This window comes from Python bivittatus, unplaced genomic scaffold (genome assembly GCF_059951505.1).
Source record: "Python bivittatus isolate LINGU-HERP-01145 unplaced genomic scaffold, Pbiv_v1 ctg000400_np1212, whole genome shotgun sequence".
NCBI classification, from domain to species: domain Eukaryota; kingdom Metazoa; phylum Chordata; class Lepidosauria; order Squamata; family Pythonidae; genus Python; species Python bivittatus.
The window spans coordinates 9,638,529-9,654,911 of record NW_028277073.1 but is presented as its reverse complement, the minus strand read 5'-3'; the positions used below and the strand labels follow the sequence as shown (position 1 = coordinate 9,654,911).

At 38.3% G+C, this 16,383-nt stretch overlaps 1 protein-coding gene across 3 annotated transcripts in view; it reads left to right on the top strand.

Moving 5' to 3' along the window:
• Window positions 1–16,383, top strand: part of PRKG1 (protein kinase cGMP-dependent 1) — a 772,110-nt gene that overhangs the window by 741,046 nt on the left and 14,681 nt on the right. For all 3 annotated transcript variants that reach the window (XM_088144405.1, XM_088144404.1, XM_088144406.1), the window contains exons 11-12: window positions 9,176–9,315; window positions 10,944–11,033. In XM_088144405.1, the coding sequence (XP_088000531.1) occupies window positions 9,176–9,315; window positions 10,944–11,033 (230 nt within the window). The remainder of the gene's footprint in view (window positions 1–9,175; window positions 9,316–10,943; window positions 11,034–16,383) is intronic.

The following is a 16,383-nucleotide window of genomic DNA, read 5'->3' as shown; positions in this document are numbered from 1 at the left end:
TGATTTATTTTTAACCAAGAGTTTATTTTGCTGATAGCAGTAGACTATAGTCCATCTACCAAAAAGGAGAAATGTTAGCTTTATTACCTCTTTCATACTGGTGCTCCAGATATCAGTGAGGGGAGATTGAGAATCAAAGTTACATTTAATGCTGTTGTTTTATGGCTCTTTGTTGTTCAGTCCACATTTGGCAGAAGTAATAAGGAGTTATTCAAAGCAAGATGTAAAGTTGTTTCTGAAATATTTGCAGAGTTGCATGATTTGGGACCCATTATCAGTGCTTTAGCATATTTATTTATTTAATTAATTTGTATGGCCACCCATCTCAAAAAGTGACTCTGGGCAGTGAACAAAATTAACAAGAAAATAAAAAGAATTACAATAATACGAACATTAAAATACATAGCATCTGAGAATAAATCATATACCCTAATCACTAATATAACCAAACATTGGGTCCCTGGACATACTCAGAGCACCAGACCCAGAGCCAGGTCTTTAAGGACTTATGAAAAGCCAGCAGGGTTGGGACTATCCTGATCTCCAGAGGGAGAATGTTCCATAAAGTGGGTGCTACAGCAGAAAGGCACATCTTCTAGACCCCGCCAACTGGCATTCTTTAGCCAGTGGGTCCCAAAACATTCCCACCCTGCCTGACCAGTTTATAGTTACTTATGTAAAATAAGTAACTGCAGTAGAATAATGGCAAGGCAGATTTGGAACATAACAGGCACCAATTATACCAGAATGTTCTTCAAAGAGCACAAATCCACAATTCTGTTGACTTGAGCCTTTCACGGTAGGTATTAGAAGAACATGGTCAGAGATAAAATGACTATCTCCTTTCTAGCTATTTACAAGCTGAACATGTGTACTTGTTGTAAATGCAATGGTATACATTGTAGGTATGTGAAAAGGAATCCTACTATAGACAATCCTTGATTTAATGGATCCCCTTTTGGTGAACTTTAGATAAGATGGATAAAATTTGCATCTGGACTTCCCATCCAAATAACAGACAAGTCTGTTGCATCAAAGTACAATTTGGATGATTCTTGTAAGTTAGTGTCATATGTCAATTTACCTCACTTGTGTAGAAACGAAAGTGCTGTAATGTAGTCAGTTGTATCAACTTAGTTCATTATGTCATCATGCATGTATTGACACACATGATGTCAGTTCAGACCTAATGGACGTTGAGGTATAATAGGCAGCCTTTCCCCTGAATGGTCCATAAAATTGGGTTTTCACTGTAGATGGTGTTAGTGGATGTAATGTTGCATGAAAGAAACAGATGTACAATACAGCATGAAAGAAACATAAATCAGCCTAATCAGTTATCTTCTGCTCAAGGGTCATTGTAACAGTAAATGCTCACTGTACTGAGCTCTGTAGGTTGTTGTTGTTGTTGTTGTTGTTGTTGTTGTTGTTGTTGTTGTTGTTGTTCTTCTTCTTCTTCTTCTTCTTCTTCTTCTTCTTCTTCTTCTTCTTCTTCTTCGATCATTGGGAATATTTCATGGATTATTTCTTAATTGTAGGGTATTTATATTATTCTGAGTCCTTAAGTTTTGTACCTTTTGCTCACTTTTAAAAATGTGATGACATTTGTTTATTCAGGACAAAGTCTTGGAGGCTTGAACTATTGCTATTGCTGTCAGAATAATACTGGCCCAACTTCTGATTTATTATAAATGGGACATTTGAGAAAGACACTATTTACTTACATATGGAAATTCTGGTGCTTGAATTCAGCTGGAGGCTGCACTCTTGGGAATGGCAGCTTCCAAATAAATTTCCCTACCTGTTGGGGAATTATACAGAAATAGTTGCTACATAGATACTCTCTGTGCTGGTCTAGCAGCTAAGCCTCTCGCTATGGACCCCACTAAAGAGAAAGCTGGAAAAAAAATCATTTGGATGAAGATTCTGCCAAATTTTAGTGGTGTTCCAGGGTGCCTTCTTATGAATACATGCCTGAGCATGCTATTGGATCAATGGGTTTGAGTTTCAGGATTATATCATTTGTGGTATTAGTAATTTTATTCCAGTGTGAGTAGAGTTACTAGCTTTTTCAGTCCATCATGAAGCTTAGTTCCCTAGCTGTTCTCAAGGAGGAACACGCCTGGTTTTCAAATGGAGCATTCATTTCTTATTTTCATGTGAAGATTACGTTCACAACATGTTTAGATTTTACTTGCTGAACTGGAATGAAAATGTTTTCTTCAGATTTTCCTGTTGAAGTTTTACATTTCTCTTATGCGATGCGGTACTGCCATTCAAAAATGGTTGTGTATTTCCTTTCCAATACATTTAGCATTACTAAATGGTACAGACTGCTCTCAAAATTATGCATTCAGAAAAAAGAAAACAGCTGCCAACTTGACTAATTTCAAATAAAGGCCAGTACACCATCCATGTTAGAAATGTAACAAATAGGATTTGTTTTCTTTTGTCTTTTTTTATATGGCAGAATAGTGGAGGGACAACAAAGCAATATACAAATAGAAAATTGCTGACAGACCCTATATATTCTTTTTTAAAATAAAATGAAATAATCCACCAAATTTAGATCAGAAATCTTATTTAATTATTTCTGTATTTAGTTAGTTAGCTTTCATCATTATCATTCACATAATCTTTTTCTTCTTCATTATGCCAGCTCTGTGCTGGGTATGCAACTGTTAGACCAGATCTACATGGTGACATTCAGGATAATTTGTCATTCTTTTGTGCCTAGGATGAAAGTCAGAAGAACCATTTGAAGGGTTATAAAGTGGATTTGAAAGCACCTTCATCATATTCCATACAAACATACTTTAATTACAAGAATTTGTCCCAAGTTCTGAATCTGCCACTTCAGTCCAGCCTTTCCAAAGTTCATATGGATCTCAGCAATAAAGATATAAAAACATGGTATCTTAGAAATCTCACAAATATTTGATCCATAACTTCTACAAATTTTCTTTTCACGTGTTAAGTATAGATTTAGTTGGATGTCTTTTGAAAATACTCTTTGCCTTTTGTTGTAGAAATAAATGAGATAATTAAAAAGGCCTAAGGTAGGCTTTAGTATCTAGCTTACCTAGCTAAGGTTTAGGATTTTTTTTTTCATTTTTAGAATGGCTAATTCACCTCCAAGTTGCTATTTTTAAAATAGGGTTGCTTGTTTTTTAAATCTTTTAAACAAAAACCTTTTTAAACAAAGGGCTTTTCTAACATACATTGACTTAGTACCATTCTCCATGATACTCTCATTCTATCTATGAGAGTGTATGATTAATAACAGCCTTGTGGATGACATTTATATATTTGGGATTCTGACTGATCAACTTCCCCAACTGTTGAGTGTTCCAGTTGGGTAGGAAGGATTCATGCAGTCAGGTCTGCTCTTATAATCTACAATAGTCGTGGATTGTATGGTATGTGTGCCTTTGAGTCAGTGCTGACAAGTCCCTGAAGTTGCCACTGCCTCCTTCCTAGGGCTGAGAGAGAAGGACTGACCCAAGGTTACCGAGCTGGCTTTGAGCCTAAGGTGGGACTAGAACTCACAGTCTCTTGGTTCCTAACCTGGTGCCTTAAACCTTTACACCAAACTGGCTCTCTCTATACAATAGCCTGGGATACACTGGGATATATATATCTGCATGTCTATGTGAAGGGGAATTAAGTAATAAAAATCTCATCATTCCTGTTCTAATTTAAAATGTATGTATGACTGAGAGAAGGATTACCCAGTGGTTTATTGATGCAACAAGCTACTTCCATATGGACATGCTTCCTATCCTATCATAAGATATAATAGCAGTTGCCATATGGATTCTTGCCAGCAACAGATGTTTCTGGGTGTATCAGCTTCATTCACAGGAAAGTCACAGCAGGCCGTGCTGGATGTCAGGCAGTATTTGAAACCATTCCTTTAATTGTGGGTGGCTCCTCCTCACTTCCAAACTATTCAGCATTCAACCATCTGAGCCTATTAGAAGAATCTCCTATCTGAAAAAAGCAGGTGGACGCTTCACAGCAAAATGTCAGACTGTCATTCCTGTTTAACAAGAATGTTCCTGCTTGGATTTCCAGGCAATTATTTGTTGTAGCAGGGACATTTCTTTTGAACCCGCATGTTCTGTATTGTTTCTCCAATTCTCATACTACTTTTGTGGCCACTAAGCATGATCTGTGATCCTTTGGGATGAAATGGCAATCCTTCACAATTTTTTTTTCCCCCAGATACATTTTGTTCTTCTCAGACCAGAGAGTTCCTTGTGTGCTGATGTCCCCTTATTATTACTTAGTGACCACATTTTGGCTACAGTCATAGTATAGTCACCACCTAAGAGTAATATTAGAAATCATGATACAGTCATTTGTGCAAAAGTAGAACTATAGCTATTATGATTATCAGATTTCTAAATAACCCAGAACACTTATTTTCCTACAGTATTTCTTTCTCACAAATATCACCAAGATTTGGAAAACCAGGTTGATTTTGTTTTTAATGCTAGAAAATAGAAATGCTCATTTTTTTAAAAAAAGGCAATGATAAACTGAAGCATATGAGTTGGACCTAGACTTAATCATACTTTCAGAAGACCCACTGAATTAATAATAATTAATAAGATTTGGGTTCGTCTTAAATAATCAAAGTCCCAGTGGTTTTATTATACCCCTCTAAGTACGATTGTTTGGATCAAACAGTTTATTATATACACTTTTGGGTTTATATTTAAAACCTTATTTTAAAGCTCTGCAGAACTTAATAACCTCCATAAAAACTTAGTTTGCTTCCTCAGTTTTGAGATTTTTCTAATTTGACTTGTCCCATCTTTGATTTTAAACACCAAATGTCTGAAATGCTCAGGTTGCTTCTACTGGAGAAAATGCCAATTGAATTCGAAACAGGAATCTAGGCTGAAAACTTCAACAAATGATCAAATTGCATCTCTTTTAGTAACAGCAAGGAAATTGAGATTGAAAAAGAGTGTTCCTCCTCTGTTGCAGACTGGTGATGTCAAGCCATCAGAGAACAGAGTTGTTAAATAAAGCAGCTTTTTGTCTTGGGCTGCATACAAATGCACATCATTTGAGTGGATGACTTGCAGCATAAATACTCTCATTCCACACTGTTCAGGTGAACAATTTCCCTTTCAATGTGCAGCAGAAACTGGCAATGCACAGTACTGACATTTTGACCATTATTATATCACACATGGGGGATGCGGTGGCGCAGCGGCTTAATGACACTGAAAGTTGCCGGCCAGAAATGGTCGACGCTTCAGCAGTTCGAGTCCAGCCTTCGCGTTAAACAGGGTGAGCTCCTCTTTTCTCCCCAGTTCCTGTCAACCCAACAAGTCAAAAACTCACGTGAGGAGATAAATGGGGACTCTCACTCCGGTGGGAGGAAAAATGCTGGCGGCGCCTTGCAAAAAGGAGTCGGGAGCAGTTGCCGGTAAGCGCGAAAAACTGCGCTCGCCCGAAAAGGGCGCGAAGCAACGGAAACCCCGCCTCCTGCGCTCGCCAGCTGGGCTCCGCTCTAGGAAGGAGGCTCTGGCAAACCACTTCCGAAAAACAATTGCCTTGAAAACTGCAAGGACTCGTCCAAGCAGTCACTGCAGGGTCAGCAATGACTGAGCGCAGACCAAAAAGAAAAAAAAAATCACACATATGCTTTTTTCCTCCATCCAACTACTGAGCAATTTTTCAACTCTTTCAGAATGATTCTTTCTGACCTCAGAAAGACATGGGGAAGTCAAACACTGGTCAAGTATGTCAACCAGTGAATTGTGACAATAGGTTCACTCCAGTGGAGGCCAAAAAACCCACACTGGTGCTTAAATGCACAGTCAAAAGGTTTCTGGAAATCAATTCACAATTATATTCCCATTTTCTTGAGTCAGGGTTTCTTGCTATAGATTGTTTTGATTTATTTTAAAATACTTGTTTGATCTGCTTATCTGAAAAGCTGTAAGAATCAGCTTCTTCTAGCATTTCCCTAAAGGAGTTCTGCCACTCCACATATATTTTGCTCCAACATTGCTTAGATTTAGGAAAGATCCTGCTTGTCTTTTGGAGAGCACTCCAAAAGATGTGGTACAGAGCACGAGGGTCAGGGAGTTAGATGTCCTGTGAGATGTTATTGTTATTGCTTGATTTTTTTACTGGGTGTGTTGTTGGCAACCATTGTAGGTTTTCATGCTTTTGCTGTTGTTGTTTTGTATTGCTTTTAATGTGTTGTTAGCTGCCCAGGGTTGGAATTTGCAAGATGGGTGGCCATATAAATCAAATAAATAAATATAAATAAATGAAGCCATTAAGACCTTTTGTTTAGCAGGCCTTCTGGTTAAATATGGTGGAAATTGTTCCATCTGTAATTAGTGATTGATTGGTGTTGTCCTTTTGCATATTGTGGATATTTTTGTTCATCTTCTATTGCTTTCTTTCTATCTGGGTATTTTAGCTATGTACAGTAAGTTGCTCAGAATTGGCATGACATATAAGCTTGGATGAATGAATGAATGAATGAATGAATGAATGAATGAATGAATGAATGAATGAATGAATGAATGGGCAAACTTTCTTTCTTTAATATATAGCATGAAACTCTTCTTCACTTTTGCATCCAAATCAGAATTAAAATCTCACTACTAGCATTGCAAGGAGACTTAGAAAGAAGGTATCTATTTTATATTACCATGAATAAGTTCCATGGAGAGATTCCACCCTAAATGCCACCTTGTATGTAGAGATATCCCATCTCTGTTCCTCTTTTCCTTTCATTTCCAACATCTTTTCCATGAGGGTCAAGGGAAGGAAAAAAAAAAACCTGTATTTTGTACAGTATCTTTTCTGAGAACATGGGAATATGGATGGTGCAGTTGTAGGCAGTTTAACGTTATTGGTATGCATAATGGAAGGAGTGATGAATGTTATTTTACATGGTTTAGTGTTTTGTTTAAATGTTTGGCTGAATTGTATATAATATAATGTGTTTGGGGCAGCTATTTTTACTTAAAGCGAAAATAAATTTTAAAAAGAGTTGTTACGGTAAAACACAAGTGGAAAGAGAAACGATTGCTTCCCTGCTTAGTTGTAACTGCTGAAGGTAGGTAAAGAAAAAGGAAGTCAAATAAGAGAGGGAATGTGATGGAGTGGTTAAAGTGTTGGAAAGGAGTGGGGAATGTTCTAGTCTACGCTAAGCTAAGGAAGCTCATTGAATGACATTGGTCCAGTCACTGTTTCTCAGGCCAACCTACCTCACAGAGATGTTGTTGTGGAAAACAATAGGAGGAACAAGCAGTTAGTTTGTTTATTTGTTTGTTTGTTTGTTTGTTTATAAGATTTGTATGGGTGCCCATCTTAAACACAGTTCTGGGCAGCTGAAAACAATAAAACCAATAACTATAAAATCATAAACCATAAAATTAAAAAAACAAAAAACAAACCCAGTGCCTCACTCATACCCTTTGGACGCCCCACAACCAGCTCCAGACATCCTCACTCTACCCCAGTGCTTGGGTAAAAAGCCAGGTCTTGATGACCTTCGGAAAGGCTAAAAGGGTGGCAGCCTGCCAGATCACTGGGGGAGGGTGTTCCATAAAGTAGCTGCAGCCGCAGAAAAGGCATGCTTCTGAGGTCCCATTAGAAGGCAAGATTTCAGGGAAGGGACCTGGAGAGTGTCTACCCTATCTGATCTGGTAGGATGGGCAGATACTCTCAGGGAGAGGTGGTGCCATGCATAACCTAGTCCTGTGCCATGTAGGGCTTTAGAGGTGGTAACCAGCACCTTGAGTTGCACCTGGAAGGAAACTGGGAGCCAGCGCAGCTTGCACAACAGAGATGTAACATGGGCGAGCCTATGAACATCCAATACTGCACATGCCATTGCATTCTGGACCAGTTGTACCTTTCAAGTAGTCTTCAAGGGCAACTCCATGTAAAGCACATTGCAGTAATCCAAGCAGGAAGAGACTAAGGCATGAGTGACTGTGAGCAAGGACTCCTAGTCCAGGAAAGGGTACAATTGGCACACAAGGTGCAAAGGCCTTCCTACTCACAGCTGCCATCTGCTCCTTAAGCAGGAGCCGTGAGTCCAGGAGGACCCCCAAATTGCATGCCAGCTCAATCTGGGGAGGTGCAACCCCATTCAGAGTCAAAGATGACAGATCACCAGATCCTGGAGGGCCAAAAACCCAAAGTCACTCCATCCTGCCAAGGTTGAGTCACATCACCTGCCTGACCAGGGGTAGAGATATATAGCTCTCTGCTGATGATAACACATCCCGTGTTGTTGAATGACCTCACCCAGTGGTTTCATGTAAATTTTAAAGAGGAGATGAGAGGGACCTGAGTCCGGAGGCACCCCACACTGCAGGGGCCTAGGGCTTGACCTCTCCCCCTCCAAAACTGTCTGAAACCGGCCATGGAAAAAGGAGGAGAACCATAGCAAAACAATGCCTTCTACTCCCAACCCCCAAAGCTGGTCCAGAGGATACCATGGGTGATGGTATCAAAAAGCTGCTGAGAGATCCAGGACATCCAGGACAGTTGCACCACCCTCATCTCAAGCCCTCCAAAGGTCATCAGGAAGTGCAACCCGTCCCATCTCAGCGCTGTACCCCAGCCTGAGGTACTGAAAAGGATCCAGACAATCCGCTTTATCAACCACCCTCTCAACAACCTTTCCCCAGAAAGGGAAGTTGGAGACTAGACAAACATTGTCTAGCACAGCTGGGTCCAAGAATATACATTGCCTTGAATACATTCCTGAATAAGATGCAAGATATAAATATTTAAAAATATATAAACTAGAAAAGTAACAATTTTAAAAATTTAAAATGACATGCTAAATTTTCCCTTCTAATGTTTGTAAAGAATTGCTCATCAATTTCCTCTTCCAAAATCAAATTGTTTCCTTCCAACATATTTTCCATCCCACCTCATTAGTAATCTGAGTGAATATGAAATGCAATACATTTCTTCAGATATGTTTTTCTCAGAAGAATAAGACTTCATGACCATTAACTTGAGTCCAAATATAGAATTTTAAGCTTGTTGGTTGTATTACTTTGCACTTGAAAGTAATGGTTAGCTATTTTGTACTCAACGTTCAGCATTACGGCTATAGAGAGACCTTTTATAACCACTGATTCTGATAATCTAAATGTCTGATTTTCTCAAGGTCCAGTTGAAAAGTGATGAATCAAAAACCTTTGCAATGAAGATACTAAAGAAACGCCACATAGTAGACACAAGACAGCAGGAACACATACGCTCAGAAAAACAGATCATGCAAGGCGCTCACTCAGATTTTATTGTGAGGTATGATTGTGTTCTTGGATAAAGACCCCTTCTTCCAGAGTGCAGAAACTTGTTCTCAGCTCTTCATTACAGTGTCGGATCAAATTGCTATATAATGCCTCATCTGTTCTAAGTGTTCATTCAAATGTCTGAAATACCAAACGAGTACATGAATTCTGTCACACAATACTGTGTTATTTATAATTGTAAATACAATCGTGTAAATTAAATGAAGAGTAAATCTGCAATGTGCACAAAAAATCATGGGTTTCTATTGAGTGTTGAGTGTTTACAAAACACTCAATGAATAATCTACAGTAGCAAATGCATATTTAAAGCTAGACATTTGCTTACTAAAAACTATGAAATGTTATGCCTAATTGAAGGCACGTTAATTATACTCCTGCTTGCCTTCCTGTACTTAACTGGTAGCAGCACAAGTCATATCTTAGTAACTAGTTGTGTATATGTGTATCCACACAAACACTAGAAGGTGGCTTAGAACAACACTGAATTCTGCCTCTGCTTATTTAGATACTTGGATCTCTACCCTCCTTTGAGTCATCTTCATTATAATTTTATAAAACATGTATGAAATAGTAAAAATACAAGTACAAGTTGTTCTTGTTGCTCCTTGGGAGTTAGCTCTTAATATTCCAGTTTCCTAGCAAAAAGATTGTAAATAAGAACAAACAAGAAAAAGAAAGGTTTTACCAAAATCTCTTCACAGAATAGCTTATTTTGATTAAAACAAATCCAAATGTTGCTAAAAATGTGAGATTTGCATATGCCAGTATTCTTCATCAAGCTAGGGAGTACTAAAGGCAGGGAATGAACAAAACAAAGCACCTTTATTATAGTCTCGGACCGGCGTATACGCATAAGGTCCCTCATTATTCATAAATACAACCGTAAAGGAGGATCCAAACAAGAATATGAAATCATCTATAAAGGAATTTAACAAGAAAATTAAAATTAGATGTTTTAAAACAATTTAATGCTGTTGAATAATATTTACTACCATGTTCTCAAAACTACTAGGCCAAATCTTGACCCATTGTGGGGTAATAGTGGCCCTAGGAGGCCCTATAGTCGGCTACCAGAAAAGAAATACACCAATTTTCTTCTGTATCTGGCAGTGCTTTTATGAGATGTCTGATTAATGTGACACTCAAGTCCCTATAAAAACTACAGTATCACAGGACATGTTGCATATCCTCTATAATTGGGAGCTGCACAGGCAGAGACATTCATGGTGGGGCATCTTTTGATATTTGCCATGAATGATTGCTGAAGGCAATGCATTGATCCTGGCTAGGCCAAATGTCCTGCAACATCTATAATTTATTAGAGATTGGTGATAGTTGATATAGTACTGAAGCTAAGCCTCCAATATTTATATACCCTTGGTGCAGGAAAAGAAAGAAGACCAGAATTACTCAAAGGCTAAGTCGCATGTTGTTTACTGAATTCGGGGGGGACTTAATCAATCTGAATAGATTGGATAGACTCATTTTTTCTCTGAATGATATCCATACAACACCTAAAGACCACCAGCTATTCTTTAAGTGGAAGAAGATCATAGATTTCATTTAGTATTTCAAACTCCAGGAAGTGTTCATAATTCTTTTTTCCCCTTTCTTTTATAGGTTATATAGGACATTTAAGGACAGCAAGTATTTATATATGTTGATGGAAGCCTGTTTAGGTGGAGAGCTTTGGACCATTCTCAGGGACAGGTAAGAGATATCACAAGGTTTATTTTGATAGGAAATCACATTCCCTTGGCATACAGAATGTGATCATATGAACAGTCTGCGTCATTAAACATCTTTCTAGAGTGATCTGAAATTCTATGTGCTAGCTGAGAGCCACATTGCAGATGCTACTCAGTCCAATGTATAATCTAAGTCCAAGATACACCCTTTGAATACCTAGAAGTTATTCTCTTATTAATGTAATGTGGGGAGAAGCATCATTTAATATAGTTATTTCCCAATGATCTCTGTCCTATCAGAATTCTCCATTTACTTGCTTTTCACTACTCCTTTTCACAAATAGTAAGCTGTATCTTTTCTAAGGTACATCCCTACAGCATTTATTCTGGCAATTTGATCTCTGTCATCTTCACGCTCTGACAGTTTTTAAGTCCAAGTTGTTTTACTGTATAAACATTTCTGGCAGAGATGATGTTGTACGTGATAGGCAATCTGCATAGCTCGTTCCCTGATTTTAGCAGGGAAATAGCCTTGGGGAAGAATCATCTGCCTCTTTCAGGCCTTTGGGTCAAAAGAGCCTGAATGGTGTCATGGAAAGAATGAATCTGGGAAAGAGTCAAATTCTGGCTTGGCTATGATACCAGTTGTGTGTCCTTGAGCAAAATTCAAATTTTAATCTAAATGGGTAATCATCTTGTGTGATGTACTGTGCTAACTAAAAATAAAAGCATCTCTTCAGTTTCTAGGGCTGACCAAAAAAGCAACTGCTTTCTATACCAACCATGATTTGGTCCAGTCTTCTAAACATTTAGTCTTAGTAGAATATTGTGGTTCAATAAATTTCCAGATTAAGACAATATTTCTGCTCTAGATGATGGTCAAGATTACATGTGTTCAAAATGTTTGTACTTAGTAGACTTCTTTAATGTCATGGCTTTCAGCTGACTACCAGTGATCTTGAAAGAAGAGTAGATAGGCATAGCCACGCCATGATCAGACCAAGGCCCATTTGGTCCAACAGTTTATCTCATACCTGGTCAGATACTTACAGGAAGCCCATTAGCGGAAGACCTTCTGCTCACCTTCTTCAGCAACTGATACTGAGAGAACTCTCTTACTGAAGACAACATTTAGCCATCATGACTTGCAGCCTATTGTTGGAAATTACTTAGGACTGCTGGCAGCATTAGGAGTGTGTCCTCATGTGATCCACAGCTTGGCTCCTACCTTGGCCAGCAGGGCAATTCTGACAGATATCCCTGTCAGAAAATCGTTGGAGTCAGCCAGCAGAAATAAATTTCTGAAAGCACAGCAAGGATTTCCTGCATCGTCCAACCCAATTCAGTCAGTGCGTTCTTGAATTAGTATGGTGCTCTTAAGGTTGACAGCTTTTACTATTGTGATGGACTGCTATATTGTGCTTTTAAATTTTTAACATACACTTTTATTGGGGGCTAGTTTCAGACCACAGAGTGAGCCATTCAAGTAAATAATGCTGCAATCCTCTTCTGACTTAAACAGAAAACCCATTAAATTCAGGGAGACTTTCTTGGGAGGATTTATTTTATTTCATACATTACATACTAACCCAATCTCAAGGCTCTGGGTTGTTTACAATATGCAGCAAGAAAGAAAATATAACCAATGTAGTATCTCACAAAAGCCACAAAAATAAATTTGGCTGTAAGCAATCAACAACTCAAATCCAGCTGCCCCAACATCCCTAATCCTCCAACACCTGGGAGAACAAAATCATGGGGGGTGAGCAATCTCAACTCTGGGGAACAAGCTGTCTACCATGCAACCATGAAGGTCTGCTTCCAGCCCCACCCCACCCCACCCCCCAAATATTTATTTATTTATTTTGAGGTCTATTTTTGTACTGTGGTTGGTTTGGTTTGGTTTTTCTTTTTTAAAAAACCTGTTATTAGCCACCCAGAGTCTCTACCATGACACGGGCAGCCATGTCAAACAAATAAACAAGCAATGTAATGTGAAATAAGAAGCTGAAGCATCCTGCCCCAAGAAGACTATGGAGAACAGGTAGATTCTTCCTGGTTCAAAAGATGACCGAGATTTAAGCCAACATGGGCTTTACAGTTAATACCAGCACCCTGAATTGCACTTAGAAGCCTATTGGCAATCAGTGTTGAGCCCACAAAGAAGATCTGTATATATGATTAGGCCATGGCATTCTAGATCAACTGCAATTTCTCAGATGTCTTCAAAGGTAGCCCCAGGAAGAATATGTTGATTCCTATATTGTAGAGGTGTGTATGATGAGAGTTAGTGTTACAAGGACATTTAGTCCCCCCCCTCTCTGAAAAAAGGTGTTATTGGTGTACCAGCCAAAGCTGGACAAAAGTCTTTCTGGCCATGGCCTCCATTTGCTGATCAAGCAGGAGCCTGAATCCAGAAAGGCTTATAAATTTGTGACTGTAAATTTGGGGAATGTAATCCTGTCCAGAGCCAATGCAGAAGTCAGAATCATGCCAGTCTGATTTTGTATGAACAGTACCTCCACCTTGCCTTGGTTTAATTTCAGCTGGTTTTTCCCATCCAGTCCCTTAGAGCTTCCAGATACCAGATGAGGATCTCCAGTGCATCTATGGCTCAGCCTAGAAAGGCAATGAATAGCTGGGTATGATCAGCATATTGATGATACCTCACTCAAGTTGATGTTTGACCTCTTCAAGTAGTTAAATCTCCCACCATTCCAACAGGATTCTCCATATCTAGTTATAACCACACAGCTGAAGCAAGTCTGAAATCTGGTTAATCACTACTAACACTTTCAGCAATATATCTCATTCCAACCTCCCACTTACATTCCACATGTGGTCCCTCAAACCTTATTCTCCTTGGGGCTTGCAAGATAATGAAGCCCCCCTCCCACCACATTTTCACTTTCAGACAGGGAGCTATCTACTTCCATACAACCAATGTTCCTCAAGATGTCCTTTCAAGATCTCATGGAAACAGTTCCAGCCAAAGTAACCATCCATAGTTAGCAGCAACAGTCCAACCAAAGCAATTTTTTTCTGTTCTGGTTTTGGCCTTCAAGCATGGCACCTGAACTTTCTACCAAGAGCAAATTAACATTTGCTTCCCACACTTTCTGTTGGCCATTGGCCATCCAATCTTCATTTCAAGCTTCTCAGTGATAGTGTGCAGGGGGGACCATACTCCAGCAGATACAGTAATCAAGGGAAATGAAGCAACACCACTTTTAATGAGCATAAATGCTCCAGGTCCCATCTATTACAGAATGTCATCTGGTGTGGCCCAGGAAGAGAGCCTTTTCTGTTGTGGCACCTGCTCTTTGTAACATCATCCCCCTAGAGATGATGTTACAAACCCTGCTACCTTTTTGCAATGCTTTAAAGATGTGGTTTTGTCCCTCTGCTTGGGGATCTGGATGTGTGGAAAACTGTGCAATGGTTATGTTAATTTGTTGTTAGTTTTTCTTTTAACCTTGACTTCTGATTGTATTTCTGTAGGTTTTTTATATTATTATTTTTTAAATAGTTTTGGGCTGTTGTCAGCTACCCAGGGTCACGAATTTAAGATGGACAGCCACATAAATTTAAATTTAAATGAATGAGTAAATAAAACACTATCAGGAGGAGGATAATTACATTTTTAGACCACCCTTCATTCAAATATAGATCGAGGCAGAATGCAAAATAGATTCAGGAGTGTTTATATAATTCTAAAATATATTAGAAACAAAACAAAATGCAGTAATAAAATAGTTCAAAAGGCAATCAAAAGATAAGAAAGGATGAACTTACTGGTTAATATGCCTGTTGCTTCTATGAGATGTAGTATAACAACTGATTGAAAATATATAAATACAAGTAGATTGTTTGGGTTATAATTTGATAGTAAATACTGTCTTTAAAATTTGCCAGTACCATAAATAGCACACCAAAATAAAACAAAAATATAGTGATGAAATCTCAAAACTTACTTCTGCAATATTGTGTTTGATTATCATTTAAAATCCCAAACATTTAGTAGTATTGTTTTAAAAGAAAAAAGAAAATTACAATACAAACTGCCACGTGCTAAGATTTCTTTTAAGTGTTTGCAGAAGCCTTTGATAGATAGATAGATAGATAGATAGATAGATAGATAGATAGATAGATAGATAGATAGATAGATATAAAAAGCATATATATATATTTTTTAATGCTTTTTCTGTCCTATTCCTGGTATCTGCTGCCATCTAGCTATGAAAAAGATTTTCTCTGTTATTTCTTTAGGTCATCTATTAATAATTGAAATGCTTAGCACTAGCAAAACCTTGTAAGCTTTTTATGCTGTTTTCATTTTAAGTTGCATGCCTGGTTTAGGATAGGGTCACATAGCAAAACGTCAGTACATATGTATCCCAAGGAAGGATAAAGTGTAGGGTTTAAAGTGTGTACCCAGAAGTTAATTTGGGGAATATGAAATGTGAAACCATCTGTATCTAACAAGAAAAATGACCACATTGGTTCTGGTTTTAAAAGTAAATTTGGCAGTTGCTGTAACATATAGCAGTGACTTTTGATTTTGTGATTTGTTGGTAAGCTTCTGATCCCCATGCCTCTTTCATTCACAAGGGAATGAAGAAAGGTAAATTCATTATGTGGAATAAATGTGTGGCTTTAAAAATAAAGTCCTAAGAATAAGTAACCAGAGAAATGTGATTCTATCATAGCCTACAGCTATTTCTCAGTCTGGTTCTTCCAATAGCTAGTTGGCTTTCGCAGTCAAGTCATTAGATAAATGAAGTATTCTCTTCTGACACTTCCAGCGGTTTCACACAAAAATGGTTGAACTGTGATTTTCAGTTTGCAAGATTGAATGCTGCCTGAGGAAAGCCGTGCCAGGTGCTCCACTCTTAAAATCCTGAACGTATTTAAATAATTCACCACGCTGCTCCGAAAGCACCTCTAAACAAAACAAAATCAGTGCCCTCATATCTTGTAGACCTGGGATAATCAGATGTCTATCTTCATCAATGTCAAAATCTCTGGTTTGTATGGGGAAAATCAGCCGTGCTCCATTATTCTTTTCGGACAGTCTTCAATGATGCTGCTGTCCGTCCTATTTTGGTTTTTCTCTTCTGGAAGCCATATGGCTAGGCTCAAGGGTGCTAAGGCATATCCACAAGACCAGGGTCATGGAAAAGAATCATCATTGGTGGTGAGGATTCATGTTCAGTGCTCCCTGCAAAGGATTCTGTACTCCCTGCAAAGACTGGATGTTTTTCTACATTTTTCACAGGGAATAAAATATTTTTTTGGAAAAATTCATGGAGGATGAGAAGGAGGGTGTATTACTTTTGTTTTTATTTATTTCCCTTTTTTTAAAAAGCCCT